The sequence below is a fragment of the Corvus moneduloides genome, chromosome 6 (assembly GCF_009650955.1).
Source record: "Corvus moneduloides isolate bCorMon1 chromosome 6, bCorMon1.pri, whole genome shotgun sequence".
Lineage (NCBI taxonomy): Eukaryota > Metazoa > Chordata > Aves > Passeriformes > Corvidae > Corvus > Corvus moneduloides.
The window spans coordinates 23,726,454-23,741,853 of record NC_045481.1 but is presented as its reverse complement, the minus strand read 5'-3'; the positions used below and the strand labels follow the sequence as shown (position 1 = coordinate 23,741,853).

At 54.7% G+C, this 15,400-nt stretch overlaps 1 protein-coding gene across 1 annotated transcript in view; it reads right to left on the bottom strand.

Moving 5' to 3' along the window:
• LTBP2 (latent transforming growth factor beta binding protein 2) overlaps positions 1-15,400 on the bottom strand; it is a 68,844-nt gene that overhangs the window by 5,476 nt on the left and 47,968 nt on the right. The window contains 24 exon segments of the mRNA XM_032111199.1: positions 120-260; positions 494-622; positions 1,230-1,310; positions 1,433-1,624; positions 1,898-2,041; positions 2,715-2,840; positions 4,031-4,118; positions 4,120-4,163; positions 4,393-4,515; positions 4,613-4,738; positions 5,040-5,162; positions 7,527-7,652; positions 7,849-7,909; positions 7,911-7,932; positions 7,934-7,973; positions 8,179-8,298; positions 9,251-9,370; positions 9,774-9,902; positions 10,098-10,223; positions 11,272-11,358; positions 11,756-11,795; positions 13,495-13,517; positions 14,056-14,286; positions 15,087-15,251. Coding sequence (XP_031967090.1) covers positions 120-260; positions 494-622; positions 1,230-1,310; positions 1,433-1,624; positions 1,898-2,041; positions 2,715-2,840; positions 4,031-4,118; positions 4,120-4,163; positions 4,393-4,515; positions 4,613-4,738; positions 5,040-5,162; positions 7,527-7,652; positions 7,849-7,909; positions 7,911-7,932; positions 7,934-7,973; positions 8,179-8,298; positions 9,251-9,370; positions 9,774-9,902; positions 10,098-10,223; positions 11,272-11,358; positions 11,756-11,795; positions 13,495-13,517; positions 14,056-14,286; positions 15,087-15,251 — 2,607 coding nt within the window.

The following is a 15,400-nucleotide window of genomic DNA, read 5'->3' as shown; positions in this document are numbered from 1 at the left end:
TGGTGCTGAAACACTTCAGTCAGACACCACATCCCCACCCACTGCTCCCTCTTGGAGGACTCAGCCATGGGGCAGGATGTGTGGGGCAAAGGTGTGCTGTAGTGGGGGATCAGGCTCACCTGCCCTGCTGGAGAAATTCACACACCGGTTGCCAGTGGCATCCAGCACAAGAGGGAGGCTGCAGAAGCAGTGGTAGGAGCCTTCTGTGTTCAGACACTCACCGTTGATGCAGTACACTTCGTTCTGACACTCATCCTGATCTGCCCACACACAAGGACAGAGCAAGGTTTCAGGCTGGCAGACATGAGCAATGTGACCCTTTCCCTGCCCAAACAGGGACCTCAGGGGCCTCAGGCCCCCCTCTCTTGTTCCCCAGGAGGGCCCAGGAAGCCTGTTACCTAGACCTGGCCTAGCAGGGACAAGTCGGGGTGCAGCAGCACAGCTGTCCCTCCGTGCGCAGTGGGGTGCCCACTGCTCTTTGAGGCCATCTTACCAACACACTCAAGCCTGCTGGAGTCATAGAAGTATCCTGTACGGCAGAAGCACTTGTAGCCCGGCACCGTGTTCAAACACTGTCCATTGCGGCAGAACTCAGAGCCAAATATCTCACACTCGTCCATGTCTGAAAGAGGGATGGAGGGAGGGCAAGTGTCTCAGGAAGCAGAGCCATGGAAGCAAGGTGGGCTGGGTGCTATACCTGCAGAAAGCCATCACAGCACCTTGCCTGGATCACTGACAGGTCCCCAGGTGAGCCCCCCACCTCTCTCACAGGCCCCATGCTTGGGAACAGAGGGGGAAGCACTCCCAGGCAGAGCAGGAGGAGGGATGGTGGGGAATAGGACACTTTCACAAACAGGAAATTCATGTGTGTCTCAAGAACACAACCCCCATGGAGGTAAAGTGCCAAAGACTGACTGAGCTGGCCATTGGGAGATCTGATCAGTAACTGGAAGAGCTGTGTCTTAATGGTCCCCTTCCCTGGTTCATAATGAGAGATTTGGACCAAGAATCACTGCCAGCAACGAGGCAGGACTGGCAGGAGGGGCACTTCCAGCCCAACGATACTGGCAATCTGGCATTTCTCTGGAATGAGGAAAACAGCAGCAGGATGTTAGCATCCTTCACAACAGGCCTGGGGAGATAGTTCTGTCAATGCATTTTCATGCAGGGCTTTACATAGTGCTCTCACTCTTCCCCCGGGAAGAAATGAAAGAAAATGGTGCTAGTACCTGTGAAAGAGACTTTTCCTGAGAGCAGATCTTTCTGGGGAATATAGCCCTTCCCAAGAGGGCAGATCTCCTGGTACTCCACTGACCAAGATACAGATGCCAAGAGGAGACGGAAAGAAAAGATGCAGCTCGTTAGTGCAATCAAGGTGGAGCTGGCAGGCAGAGCACTGGCCCTGCTGGGTGTGGTGGGGCCACAGTCCTACCTGTGCCTGGGATGGGGCAGGGGTAAGTCTCACAGTTGTCACCCCAGGCTGCCCCCACAGTACAACAGCACTCCTCCTTGGTGATGTTCTTGGCCAGGACGCTGTCACACAGGCGAACGTCACTGATGTGGTAGTAACACTGCTTGCGCTCTGCACTGTCAGAGGGGTGGGCTGCGTGTGTGTCGGAGCCCTCTAGAAGACAGCAGAGCAGGGACAGGATGGGGTCCTTGGCACCCCAACGCAGCATCCCATACCTAGGAGGTCCCAGAGCACACCCATCACCAGCAGTGTAGCCTTCCCAGGTCCTCACTTTGAGGCTTCTGAGCTCTCCCCAGACAAAAACTTGCCCATATCTGTGAAGGCTTGTACAGCCCTGTCAGCCCCTCATCTTTATCTCACCCCAGCCAGGGCTACCATGCTCCTGCTCTAGCTGCCACCCATGCTCTGTCCTAGTTGCCTACTCACCCATGGCAGCTTGGGGCTTGCACTGCCCTGCCTCTGTGTCGTACTCCTCGTGGTCACTGGGGCAGAGGCACAGGAAGGATCCCTCCACATTCTCGCAAAGTGCAGTTCCGCACACGGCGACCATCAGTTCACACTCATTCACATCTGCAAAGCAAGGGGTAACAGTGGGCAGCAGGAGTCCTGCCTCTGCATGGGCAGCCTGTGCACGGTCTGCAGCATGAGGTTACCCTGCAGTAGGGAAATGACAGCTGCTAGGGACAGCTGAGAACTGTGTTCACACTGCAGCTCAACACAAGTGTGGCAGGAGCCTCATGCCCTTCTCTTAGTGGATTCAGAGCCTGAACTCCAGCTTGCTAAAATCCAGTGGGTTGCTAGATCACAGAATCATCTAGGTTTGGAGGTCTCCAGTCCAACCACCTGATCAAAGCAGGGTCAGTTATAGGAACCCACCAGGCTGCTCAGGGCTTTTTCATAATACACCCTGCCTGTTCTCTACAGGCACCCATTAAAGCACCTCTCTAGCACCTTCAGTGCCTCTATCCCCCAAGGACCTCCTTTCCACCTGGACAGAAAAGGGCTCCATGTTCACTGGGAAACACTCACTTTTTCAGAGCCCGGTCCTTTGCAATCCCGAAATCTGCTGTGATAAGGGGAGGGGTTTTGACTCCATGAGCTGCCCCGTCCATGTGTGTGATTCTCAGTGCGTGAGTGCAGTCCCTGTCTGTGGTCTGGGAGCCATCACACAGCAGGGACGCCAGCCTGGCATCTGCCAATGGCTCTCCTTTACTGACTGGCAAAGTGATCCTGGCAGACTTACCAATACAGTAGTGCCCGGAGGGTGAGCTCTCATAGCCGCGGTCACAGAGGCAGCGGAAGGAGCCGTCTGAGTTCTCGCAGAAGCCATGGCTCCCGCACAGCGTCTCGTTGGCACATTCATCAATGTCTGCAGCAAAGCCGAGAACAGGAACTGTCCTAGACCCCACTTTTCCCAATGGACACCCTACTCAGGCCCTTCTGCTCTGACCCCAGCATCTGGGGCTGGGATGGGCATTCCGTTGATGTGAGCAACTGGGTCTGGCTGCTCCAGTCACTCACCTTGCTATAAGTGTGCATGTTAAGAGAACCTTCCTGCAACACTCAGAGCTGCAAAGAGGCCATGTGAATAGAGCAATAGGGGCAGGGCAGGAATGGGAAATTGATGGGAAGCATGGGAGGTGACAGTCAGAAGTGACTGAGGGTAGCAGTTTCCTGCAGAGGTGTAAAGGGACACAGAGCCTACAGGCTCACATTGGCAGGAGATACAAGCATGCAGCTGAAGTGCATGAGGCAAGTGCAGATGTATAGGATGATACCCTCCTGCTCCATTCTTCTTGACCTGGTCCTTCTCCAAGTGCTATATGCTATGGGGTTGGACAATCAAAGCTGGGTTCTCTGCTTACAGAGGGCAGGTTTACAGCCCTGCTGTCTGCATCCTGTTACCCTCCAACTGCTGCATGGAAGTTTTCTTGAAGCAGTCATAGCAGCTATGTGTCCACAGCCCATGGTTCCCAAGACCAGGAAGCAGCTTTACATGCTAAGGCTGAGCCTTACTGCAGCCCAGAGCCCAGTGGCTGGCAGCAGTTCCTCCCTGCTGCAGCCTTCCCTGAGCTGGGGGGAGCCTCAAAAACTGCAGAAACCCCTTTGCTCTTTTCTCTTTGCTGGAGCCTGGGCTTCAAACCCAGACTCTCCAGCCTAGCAGGCACTGGTACCAGCAGCCTTTCCCCTCACCCAGGCCTGCCAGGCAGGTGACTGGCACTGGCCCCAGCAAACATAGCTTACAGGGAGCTGCAGTCCAGCCCCAAGCCTGGAATGGCTGCAACCTGCCCAGGAGTCTCCCCAAGCGGAAAGCAGCACAATGCGGTGTCTGTTCCAGATGCCAGGAAGAGAGAAGTCTAGACGAAAGCAGGCAGCACAGCCAAGAAAACAAACTCTCAGCATTATCTGCCTCCCCACCAGCCACACATTTCCTCCTCCTCCTCCTCCTCCTCCTCTTCCTCCTCCTCCTCCTCCTCCCCTGTGCCTCTGGCAGAGATGTCCCATAACCATCCTGTTCCTGCCAGAGAGAGGGATAGGGAGACCCAGGGCTGTACTCACCAATGCAGTCACCCAGGGGTGTCCAGTGGAAGCCAGGCTGGCAGCCCATGATACAACGGTAGGAGCCCAGGCTGTTCTGGCACCGCCAATGTGCCGCAGATGCATCCCCCATATTCTTTACACTCATCCACGTCTGCAGGGAGGAGAGCAAAGGGATGACGATGGTCAGATGGGGACCCTGCTGGTTCAATACAGCACCTGGGTCTGTTTCAGTTGGCCAGAGGCCTTGAACCAATGCTAGTCCTCCTTACAAGTCACCAGCAACTTTGAGTGCTGGGAGCAGAACTGCCCTCCCCCCTGCACTGGCTTTATTCATCCCCTCAAATTCTGGGAGGCTGATCTCTCCAGCAATGAGCTCTCACCGACGCAATCATCAGTCTCCTGGGAGTGTTTGAATCCATTTTCACACAGACACCTGTAGGAGCCTTCCGTGTTCAGACACTGGCCTTGCGAGCACAGGGACTTGTCTGCACATTCATCCACATCTGTGAAATCAAGACAAAAACATCAACCTGGATCTCACAGCAGGGCAGGAAGCAGAGGGCAGGACCTAAGGTCTGTCCCTGCCACCCTCCAACTCACCTTGGCAGCTGACTCTGCCAGCCACATTTGAGAAGCCAGGAGCACAAATGCAGAAGTAGGATCCATGACTGTTGAGACATTCGCCATTGGGACTACAGATCTCACTGTTCAGGCACTCATTCACATCTGCAGAGGGAGCAGAATCAGGACCATGCACCCAGCCCTGAGGTACATCCTTCACCAAAGCCACATGGATTCCCTGTTCCCAATCTCTTACAGGCAGCCCTCAAAGGGCTCCTGGCCCCATTTTTTTCATCATGGAAACAGAGATCTTCCCTGTCCATGGTGAGCCTGGATATGACTACAGCCTTATGGATGTGGCATGCATGGTGGCATCACTTGCCTTGGCACTGGCATCCTCCCTGCTGAGAAAGAAGAGGATCCAGTATGTGCAGGACCCAGAGGGCTGCATGGATGGGGTTCGTACCTTGACACACGGTGCCATTGATGAGCTCAAAGCCAGTCTGGCAGTGGCACTCATAGGAGCCTGGTGTGTTTCTGCACTCTCCCCCCAGGCACTGAACAGCAGGGTCCTCACACTCATCCACATCTGCCAAGAGAAAGGGCACAGCACAGAGTGAGGCCCCAGCTCTTTCCACCACTGGGGAAGATCCCCATCCAGAGAAGCATCACCAGATGTTTGGCCTGCAAAGTGGGTTTGAGCTGCCCTCCTAGACCATCCCATCACAGTGAGAAGAGGGCAGAGACTCCCTGTTACCAGGGTGTGCAGATTCATCCCAGAATCTTCACTTCCTTCCATCACAGGGACCAGAAAAACACTATCCCAGCACCAAGTCAGTGGTGCCCAGTGACAGGACCAGAGGCAAGGGGCACAAGCTGAAACACAGGAGGTCCTGCCTGAACACTCTCTTACTGTGACAGTAGCAGAGTACTGGCCTAGGTTGCCCAAAGACACTGTGGAGTCTCCCTTTTTGGAGATACTGAAAAACTATCTGGATGTAGTCCTGGGCAGACAAATCTTGGTGGCTCTGCTTGAGCAGTGGGTTGGATGAGATGACCTCCAGAGGTTCCCTCCAACTTTGGACATTCTGTGATTCTGTGAGCACAGGATACCGCTAATTCCCAGAGACCATCTCCAGCAGAACTCTGCTCTGGGTACAACAACCACCAAGAGGCCAGTGCAGAGTCAGAGCTGCTGACAACTCCTCTCTTCAGCCAACTGCACAAGAGCAAACACCAGAAAAGCAATGCAGCACCAGCCCTACCTTCTAAGGCTCTGCCTTCCCACTTGCCAGACTGGCTTACAATGTCCTTCTCATGGGAGAGCTGTCCAGGGGCCTACAACAACTCTTACCCAACTGCAGAGCTCTCCACAAACCCTCTCTCACCCAACTCTCCCAGGCCTGGGCCAGAATCTGCTGGCACTCTGAGGATTTTGCTCACAGCAGAGGAGAGAGGGACACCTTCCCTTGCACAGAGGGCTGCGAGATGCCAGCAGATTGCCTGCAGCCCTTGAGGTAGGGGCAAGCACTGGAGAACACTGCACAGACAGGAGGTAAAGCCCTGAGACTGGCAGCTTCTGAGGGTAGGGAGGAACATTTTCCCCTCTGCAGAGCACTGAGCATGCCACAGGCACAAAGAGCATCACTCCCTGTGGCCTCAAGGCAGGATTCCCAGCTTTTCAGTCTCAAAGGGTTGCAAGTAGCAGTATTATTGAATCCTTCTGGAGAGGAACCAAAACCTAGTTTATTTACAAAAAAACTATCACAAAACCCTTATCATTTTTCAAATATGAAACTTCAATCCATAGACAAGGCCACCAGCCGAGGCAGGGAGGAACATGCCATCCTGCCATCAGGTCAGTGTGACCCAAACAGTATCAAACCCTGATAAGATGCCCTCATGAAATGGCTGGGGCAAGGTGGCTGAGATGGGGCAGCTCATGTGAGTCCTGGGAAAAGGGGAGGGCAGATGTAAGGCATCAAACCACAGCTCTTCCATCACACCCAAAAATCAAATGGAAAATAAGTTCATTTCACACTGGCTTTCTCAGACCTCGAAACAGAGAAGAATTAAGGGAGGAAAACTTCCCTCTCCTCCCACCCTGGAGGCCCCCATACAGGGGGATCCTTCTGAGAGTCACATCAAAGGCAAGATCTTCCATTTGCCAGCTACGTGCAGGCTGCAGAGTGCAGTGCTCCAGAGATAAATTCTCAGCACGTGGCCATTCTTTAAACAAATACCTTTGCCAGCTCTGCCCTTTCCCTTCCCTTGCTCCAAACAGGGAATTTGCATCAAGCCATCTCAAGCCCAGGATATCCCCCACAGTCAGCCATCAGAGAGGGAGTCTTCCTGCTTGTGCTGGGGCAGTTCAGCTCTAAAGCTGGGACTGAGCACTCTCATGTCTCAGCAACCAACACAAACCAATACTGCTCTTAACTCTCTGCCAGCATCCCCTGCACAGCACAGCCCTTGATCTAAGCTTTCCCTTTAAACATGTCCAAATTACATTAGGGGCTGGGGAAAAATGATGAAACCTGGGTGCCCACAGTCTCTCCCATGGGCTGTGGACCCAAAGTTTCTCCTTCTGTTGAAGACCTACATTTGAAGTATATGCTCCCAGGCACACAGTTCTGAACTAAACAGCACACAACTCTACAATGTTTCCAGGCCTCCTGTACTCCTCTGGCCTTTGTCAGCATCTCCTAGATCATCATTAGTCCATGAGTCCTTCCCCCCGTTCCTTTCCTGTGTGAGCACAATCAGCTTCGTGCTGCTCCAAGCGACATCTGCTCACAGCCTTCCATGCTCTCTGCTGAACAGGAAGCTAAAGAGCTGGAAAAGGATCCTGAGGCTAAAGAAGTCCTCCTGCCCCACCAGTAACCCAGCTATGGCAATGTCTCTTCCCTCAATTCCTCCAGCACCCGTGCCTCTGTTCCTGAAGAAGGGATACCTTCACACATGCTGCCATCTCTGGAGACAGTATAGCCGGTGTCACAAGACGTGCAGGAATAGGAGCCCTCGGTATTGAGGCAGAGTCCGGAGGGACAGGCAGCCTGGGCGGTGCATTCATCGATGTCTGCATAAACACGAGGGAGAGTGGCATAAGTGGAAAAAATGCAGAGCAACCATGACCAAGGGCACATGTGCTTGGGGAACCAGCCAGCAAGCTGGCCAGGACTCAGGCAGAGCCAAGTGCTCGGGGAGAGCCTAGGGAAACCTCTGGACTGAGTGTGTGACACTTCAGAGTGTCTGGACTCGTGGCTCCCTAGTACCTTGGCAGCTCTTCCCATCAGGTGCCACCTCGTAGCCTCGGTAGCAGGAACAGCGGAAGGAAGCCATCCAGGTTGACACCACAGCCCATGAGCACAAGTCCCCTCCACAAGACATTCATCCACATCTGTGTGATGCAGCAGAAGGCAACATGGCATGGGAGGGTGCTCAGGGCACTCCCTCCCGCACATGCTATGAGTGCAATATGCCCTGTCAAACAGGCTGGCTGCCTGCAGGGAAGGATGCCGCCTGTGCCCCTGCTCCTTTTGAGGCTTACAGGGAGCACTGCGTGGGGCATAGGGTGCTGCCCAGAGGCAGCCCAAATTTCTCACCAATACATCTCCCGTTCCTGGGCCGGTAGCCACCCCCACAGCTGACACACTTGTAGGATCCTAGTGTATTGACACATCTCCCACTGGGGCAAGAGCTGGGATCCAGGCACTCGTTGACATCTGCCAAGAAACACAGTTCTTTCAGGCTCCAAAGGTAACAGTGCAGCAGACTCCAATGTATCCTCTCCAGCTGAATCCTCAGAGTTTCCCTCCAGGGCACAGTGTACCCAATAGGAGTTGAGATGAGTTTGCCGGGGCTTAGGACAGAACTTCTTATGGTCCCACCTATCCCTCAGGATCCTACACCCACACCTGAGGGCTGACATAAGTCAGCAGCGAAACTCACTGACTGCAGGATGTTGCCAAAGCCAGGATGTGCATGGGCAGAGAAGGGGATCAGAGAACATCTGTGCAGGGCTGGCTCATCAGGGCGTTTCATAACTGCGATTAGGATGCAAACCTCCAGCTCAGTTGTCCTTAAGGGTACAAGTGCTTTCTGGAGGCCGTGTGGGGAAGCAGCATTCTGTGCATGCCCTGTTTCCTGTACTGCCTCCTAAAATAGCCTCCCACTCTGTGATGGGGATGAGCTATTGAGAAAGGGGAATTTTTGATCAGGCACATCCTATGTTCACAAGGGTGAAAGCTCTGAAGGGCGGCCCGGGTCTTGCCATGTGAATGGGATGCAGTGGGGATGGGTGGCCTGAGCCTCTGCAGCCTGCTCTCCCTTCAGTCTACCTGCCAGCATGACAATTTTGTGACAGAGCCAAGGTGGCATGAAAAAATATAGGCATGTCCTCCCATAATGGGAAGCTGGAATGGGCTGGTCATTAGGGAACTCCATGAGAGGTGGGAGAGAGTCTTGGAGAACTCCATTCCCTCTGCCCAGGAAAACCTGTTCCTCCGGCAGTCAAAGGAGAGGACAGGCAGTCCTTGGAGTGGGCACAGGGCAGACAAATGTGGGGGTGTCCTACCTCCCTTACAGGAGGAGACATGGAGTGATGAGAAAAGGAGGTGTTCAGCCATACACAGGGTGGGTTGGAGTGGCAGGAAAACCGGGAGCAGCAAGCTTCACCTTCACACTGTCCTCTGGGGCCCATGGTAAAGCCTTCCTTGCACTGGCAGTGGTAGGAGCCGGGTGTGTTGATGCATCGCTGTCCTTGGCAGATAGAAGGCTGCTCACATTCATCTCGGTCTGCCAACACACAAGAAGACAGTTCTGAGTCTTCCCCCACCAGTGTCAGGAAGGCTGGGTGCAGGAGAGGACCTGCTCCACCTGCAGCTGGCTCTACCCAAGGGATCTGTGCTGAGGCTCTCCTCTATCCCCCATCTGCCCTAGCATCCCCCTTGCCGTGAAGCAGGGATCAGGGCTGGCATCACTGACTCCTGCCCAGATCATCATGGGCAAGGTCCTACCCCTAAGCAATCCCCATGGATTAAGCTGTCCACGGGCAGGCCTGTGGGAAGGGAGGGTGTGCATGTGCACATGTGTGTGCATGAGTGCATGTGTATGTGCACAGTCATGAGAGGGCGTGAGGGTGAGAGAACAAGAAGGCCCTGGAGAGATGGCAGCCTTGTGCTGGGTAAACACTACTTACCCTCACAGCTCTGCTTGCCCGCTGAGACAGCCAGGGTGTACCCAGAGTAGCAGAGGCAGAAATAGGAGCCCACACTATTGATGCAGAGACCTTTCCCAGCACAAGGGTCTTTCAGACACTCATCTTCATCTACAGCCAGGCAGGGAAGGAAGACCAGCAGTCACCACCTGCAGCTGCCTGCAGCCCCCTGCCAGCCCTGCCGTGCAGCAGATGGGCAGGACCTCAGCAGAGCTGCCAAAAGACCTTCCCCCAATGGCCTGAAGGACTGAATGGGCTCTTGAGGCCCAGAAGGCTGAGCAGTCTAACCATCAATTGCCAACCTACCAATGCAGTGGAGGCGGCTGGGGTCCAAGGTGTAACCAGGGTGGCACAAGCAGCTGTATCCCTCTGGGGTGAGAACACAAGCACCAGCTCCACAGGATAAGGGTGAGGAGGCACAGCCACTGACCCCTGCGAGGAGAGAGCAGAGTGTTGGGAGCAGCACCAAAACGGTGCATGAAATCTAGTGTCTGCTTTGTGTCCCAAGCACCATACCAGGAAGCTGCTTTTTCCCTTCTTGGAGAGTGATGCTGAGCCTGCTCCTCTCCTTCTTCAGGCTGCCTGCACCCACGGGGCAGCAGGGAGGACACAGCAGACCCTGCCACCTCCTCGGGCTCCTCTGGCCTGAGCTGGGATGCCCCAGTGCCCTATACGGCTCACCTGCACTGCAGCCCCATGCCTTGAAATAGAACTGGCAGCAAAGCCTGACACCTGTGACGGGGTTCCTTTTGGGGTGACAGCAGGGCCCCCCCGCCCCGCACCACCCGGCTAAGCCGAGCACAGGCAGCAGTGAAGGGGCAGCGAGGCACCACACACCCCTCGGCATCGAGCCAGCCGGGGGGAGTGGGGGGGCAGCCCAACCCCAAACAACAGGCTATTGAGGAAGACGCATTCCTCAGCAAGGTGCCTCCGCCAGGCCTGCTCCCCAAGGTGCTCCAGCCCCCGGCGCAGGGCAGGGGCCACACTCCCAGACACTTAAGCAACCCTGGAACAACAGTTCCCTTGTTTCCGGCGCAGTAAACAAGCCGCCCCGGGAGCCACATGCCTCTCCCTGCGCTCCCCCTTCCCGATGAGTCAGCTCACGCCACGGCAGGGGCACGGCGCCAAAGCCACCGGAGCGGGTGCGTGATTCCCCTCCTCGGCAGCCACCGCTGCGCCGGGCAAGGGAGTGCAGGCGGGGAAGGACTCAGAGATGCGAGCACTTTGTTCCCCACACAGGTTGGCTCTTGTGACTCCCCACGGCTGGCCAGGTTTCCCTGGCTGGCAGCAGCTGGGCCCAGGCTGGGACAAGAGTGGCAGGGCAGGGACTCTTCTTTTGGAAGTCAAGGGAGGCATGTGGGCAAACAAACAGACTGGTTAAGGGAGAGAGCCCCTGGGCAGAGCTTAGGACATCATTTCGCTGTAGCGCTAGGCAAAGAGAGGCAAGAAATCCCCAAGAGCGGTGGACACACACACACACCTGCTGGCACCTGTGTTGGAGCAGCAGCATCCCAGGTGGTAGTGGGGCCAGGCTGACGAGCACCATGCCGGAACTCCTCTTCCTCTGCTGTGGAAGGAGAAGAGAGATAAGTTAAGCTACCTGATCCCAGGTAGAGGTGCCCGCCCAAGGTTTACCTGTGCTGGCTGTCCTGGCAACCACAGCACCAAAAGAGAACATGGGAAGGGGCTGCAGGGTGGTTGCAGCAACCCTATCATCTTATTGAACACAGCCTCCTTCACCCTGCTGGGTATTCATCACCTCCCCACGTTCCTAGAGCCCCACATCAGCCACCCAGTGTGATAGGGGTCCTCTGTGCTGCCCCCAGCCAGCCCAGCCAGGAGCCTGTTCTGCCCAGCACTGGGGGCTGCCATGCAGAGAAGGCAGCTCCCAGTCTCCCCGCTTTCCTCACTCCCCCGTTCTCTTCCCCACAAACACCCTGCCTTCCCACCAGTCTGGCACTCACCTCTGCGCATGGCAGGCTCTGCAGTGGTATCAGCAGTGCCCTGAGGGACAGAAACATAGGATTCTTGTGCATAGAACTGGGATGCAGCACCCCTGAGACGTTTTTCCACCCACCTCCTGGCTCCTCTTTCTTCCCAAGACCACCATCCTAGGAAGAGAAGCTGCCCCAGCTGGGTGCATTTGGCAGGGCCACTTGGTCCTGAGCACATCATCCTGGGCAAAACACATCTTCAGGCCATGCCCCGGGGACTGCCCACAGAGGGACCGTGCCAGCACACTCTTCAGGTGAAACCAGGGCACTGCTACCAGGCAGGCACCTCCTCAAGGTGGCCAGGAAGGTCATCCAGGCATGGTGAATACTTGCCACTGTCACCGGCGGCTCTGGAGGGCTGAGGACAGCTGCTCCTTTGACCTGCCTCAAGAGTGCTACCTACCAGAGGGGTGCCTTGTGCTAGAAGCTTTTTCTCAGCATCCCCTCCTGGCAAACCTATGGCTGCCAAAGGAAATGCTGGAGCACGACCTGAGTGCTGAGTCTCTGCTCCATGGAGCTTTCCACAATTGGTGAAGAAAACAGGCAGCTGAACAATATAAGTTCCAGACTTCACATTTGGAAGCTTTGGTTCAAATTTCTGCCCTGTCTTGAGATTTCCCCCATGTACTTGAGCCAAGTCACTTCATGTTTATGAAGCAGTGACAATAGCAGTGCTGTCCCTTCCCTCAGAGGTGCTGCAAGTATGTCTGAGGGATGAGCTGATATAGCAAGAGGGCACAGAGATGCTCAGGAGAGATATGGCCAAACCTCTACTGACAGCAGGGATCAAGAGGCACACATTTTTCAAGTGAGACTCACAATAAAGAAACACAGCCCTGGAAGAGCCTAGCAGAAAATCATTCCCCAGGCTGCTTCCACCAGACAGGATGAATTCACACAGCCAGTGTTGGAGACCCCTGCCCTGACTGCTCCAGTGGTGTTTCTGCTGCACCCAGCTCAACACAGGGAGAGCTGGCTGTGAGCTGGGCTTGAGCAGGACCCTGGACTCCATGAGAGAAGCACGCCCAAAGCTGACTACAGCAGTTCCTCTTAGCCTGCTGCCCACCAGCCCTACAGCCAGGCCAGGCTGACAGTGAGCGACCACACCTCAGCTGTGTAAGTACAGCTGATATTCACCAAAGTTAGTGAAAGCACAGCAAACTTGAATATGCAGCATAGACCAGAATTTCAAAGCTAAATTCTCCTTGGTGTCCTTTTATAGTGGGATAGATCCTTGCTGTAATTCACCCTTTTGCTCTTTAGGACTGAGCTCATTGTGGATAATCCCTCCTGTCTAGAGCTTCAATCCCTGTGAGATGCAGTATAGACACGGCTGGATCCATAATTCACATACCTGCCTGGCTGAACAGTAAAAGAGTATAAGCAGGAACAGAATCATAGAAAGTTTTGGGCTGGAAGGGACTTTAAAGATCATCTAGTTCCATCCCCCTGCCATGGGCAGGGACACCTTCTACTAGAGCAGCGGCTCAAAGCCCCATGCAATTTGGTCTTGAAAACTTCCAGGGCTGGGGCATCCACAACTTCTCTGGGCAATCTGTTCCAGTGTCTCACCACCCTCACAGTAAAGACTTTCTTCCTAATATCTAATCTAAATCTCCCCTCTTTTAGTAAATTTGTATGACATTCCCCTTCCAGCCCATCAGGCTACCATGGATGCACCAAGCTGTAGCAAGACAGACCTTACTTACCTGCACAGCAGGAGAAATTTCACCTGGAAGGGGAAACAGTGCATGGTGAGTAGCGAGAAGACAGATAGGCATCCTCCTCAAACCCTGACTGCCCTAACACCCATGTCTAAGACACTGCCATTCAGTCCCTCACACTTCTCTGCAAGAGCTTATTCCCAAAGCCAACACACTTGGACTCCAGGCACTGTGCAGACCCCAGGAACTTCTGCTCCAGCAAGTGCTGGCACAAGCAGTTGGTCACACTGCCCTCCAGCTGGGCTGGACAAAAGCCCAAGGACTGGAGTGCTAGACTTGCCATGCAGGCCTGAGGTCCTGGTGGAGGCCGCCTGGCCAGTCAGCACCAACTGCAAAGATGCAGTTGCAGGAGCCTGAAACACTCAACCTTCTCTCCAAAGACTTGAAGACCTACTGCCTCATGCCTCAGGAACACTATAGTCATACAGATGTAGGGAGCCCTTTTCAGCCAGAGCTCCATCCATGGTATATGGCAGGACCTGAGAAGTTTCCCACCCTTGCTAGGGGCCCAGATGGAGCAGCTTTAAGCAGAAGACCCCACACTACCCTGTCTTGCTGAGGTGCCAGGGTAGGGGAACGCCTCTAGGATGCTGCCACGCAGGCTGTCCTGCAGTTGCTGTCTCCTCACTGTCCAGTCCAAAGTCCAGTTGCTGTTCTCCCCTTGCTCTTCTAAGCTGAGGGGCAGCTCTTCTGTCTCTGCCTTCCTCATTGACAGTCGGATATCAGAGCTGGAGTAGGTGTAGCCATGTCCTGCTGGGCAAATTTCCCTGAAGGCCTCTGTGAAGGAAAATCAAATCAAAACATTAGAAAGCAGAGGTTGGAGGCTGGTGGAGGGATCACCTGGCTTACCACACCCAGACATGATAGTGGGACAGTGGAATAAAGGAGTGAAGATGGATAGGCATGCATGTGAATGCAGGTGCCAGTCTTCCCAATCCTATAATTTTCTGTAATTTTTATGGGTTGAATTCTTACAGAAACGCATCTGGGCTGCAGTGGGTGGATGCTTCAAGCAGAAGGAATGTGCTCACAGAGCAGGGTGGGTTTCTCACAGGCATCCCCAGACCCTCAGAATGAAATTCCTTCCCATGGTCAGTACTGCTAGAAAGAGATCATGCCACAGGAAGGACCAAGCTGAGCAAGGGAGCAGATAAAAGCAAACCTGGAGCACCTCAGCACTGAACATTCTGCACATCACTCAAGATACTCTGCACAAACCACCTGAACATTTTTCCAGTCCCTGAGGATTTTTGTGCTTTCCCTTCCACTCAACCCCATGCTGAGATACTCAAACTCGTCTCCACCTAGCTTTCTTCCCAGCAAAAGATATATGAGAGGAAAGGGCTGTTGAATAAAGCCAGGCACAGACATGGCTGTATTCTCCCTCTGGTACAGACTGGTTCCCCATCAGGAACTTCTCCATCTTCCCAGTATTATCCAGGTCTGCTTCCTGGGTTCTGTACCCATCTCACAGGACAGCATTCGCACTGCTCAGCTCTGGGTCCTGCAGCTGTCTGTGTTCAGGCAAACCCAAACCCCAGTCTAACCAGAACAAAGCTGAAGTGGGCACATCTCACCTGAGCCAGGCATGGGGCACTCCTCACAGTTGTCCCCCCATCCCTTGCCGACGCGGCTGCAGCAGCAGATCTGCTGGGTGATGCGGTGCGAGAGGGGGAAGGTGCACACGCCTCCGGCTGCCGAGCGGTAACACAGCCCCTGTTCCATCGACACCGCTTTGTCCGCTGAAACACAACAGCTGTGTCAGCGCCGGACGTGCCCCGAGCTCTCCAAAGAGAGAACGGGGGACACTCAGCACTCCCCCTTGGCTCTTTCTCTGGCTGTACCTCCCAGCCTGCCCAAGGGCTGCCCTGTCTTCTCTCCAGAACACTGG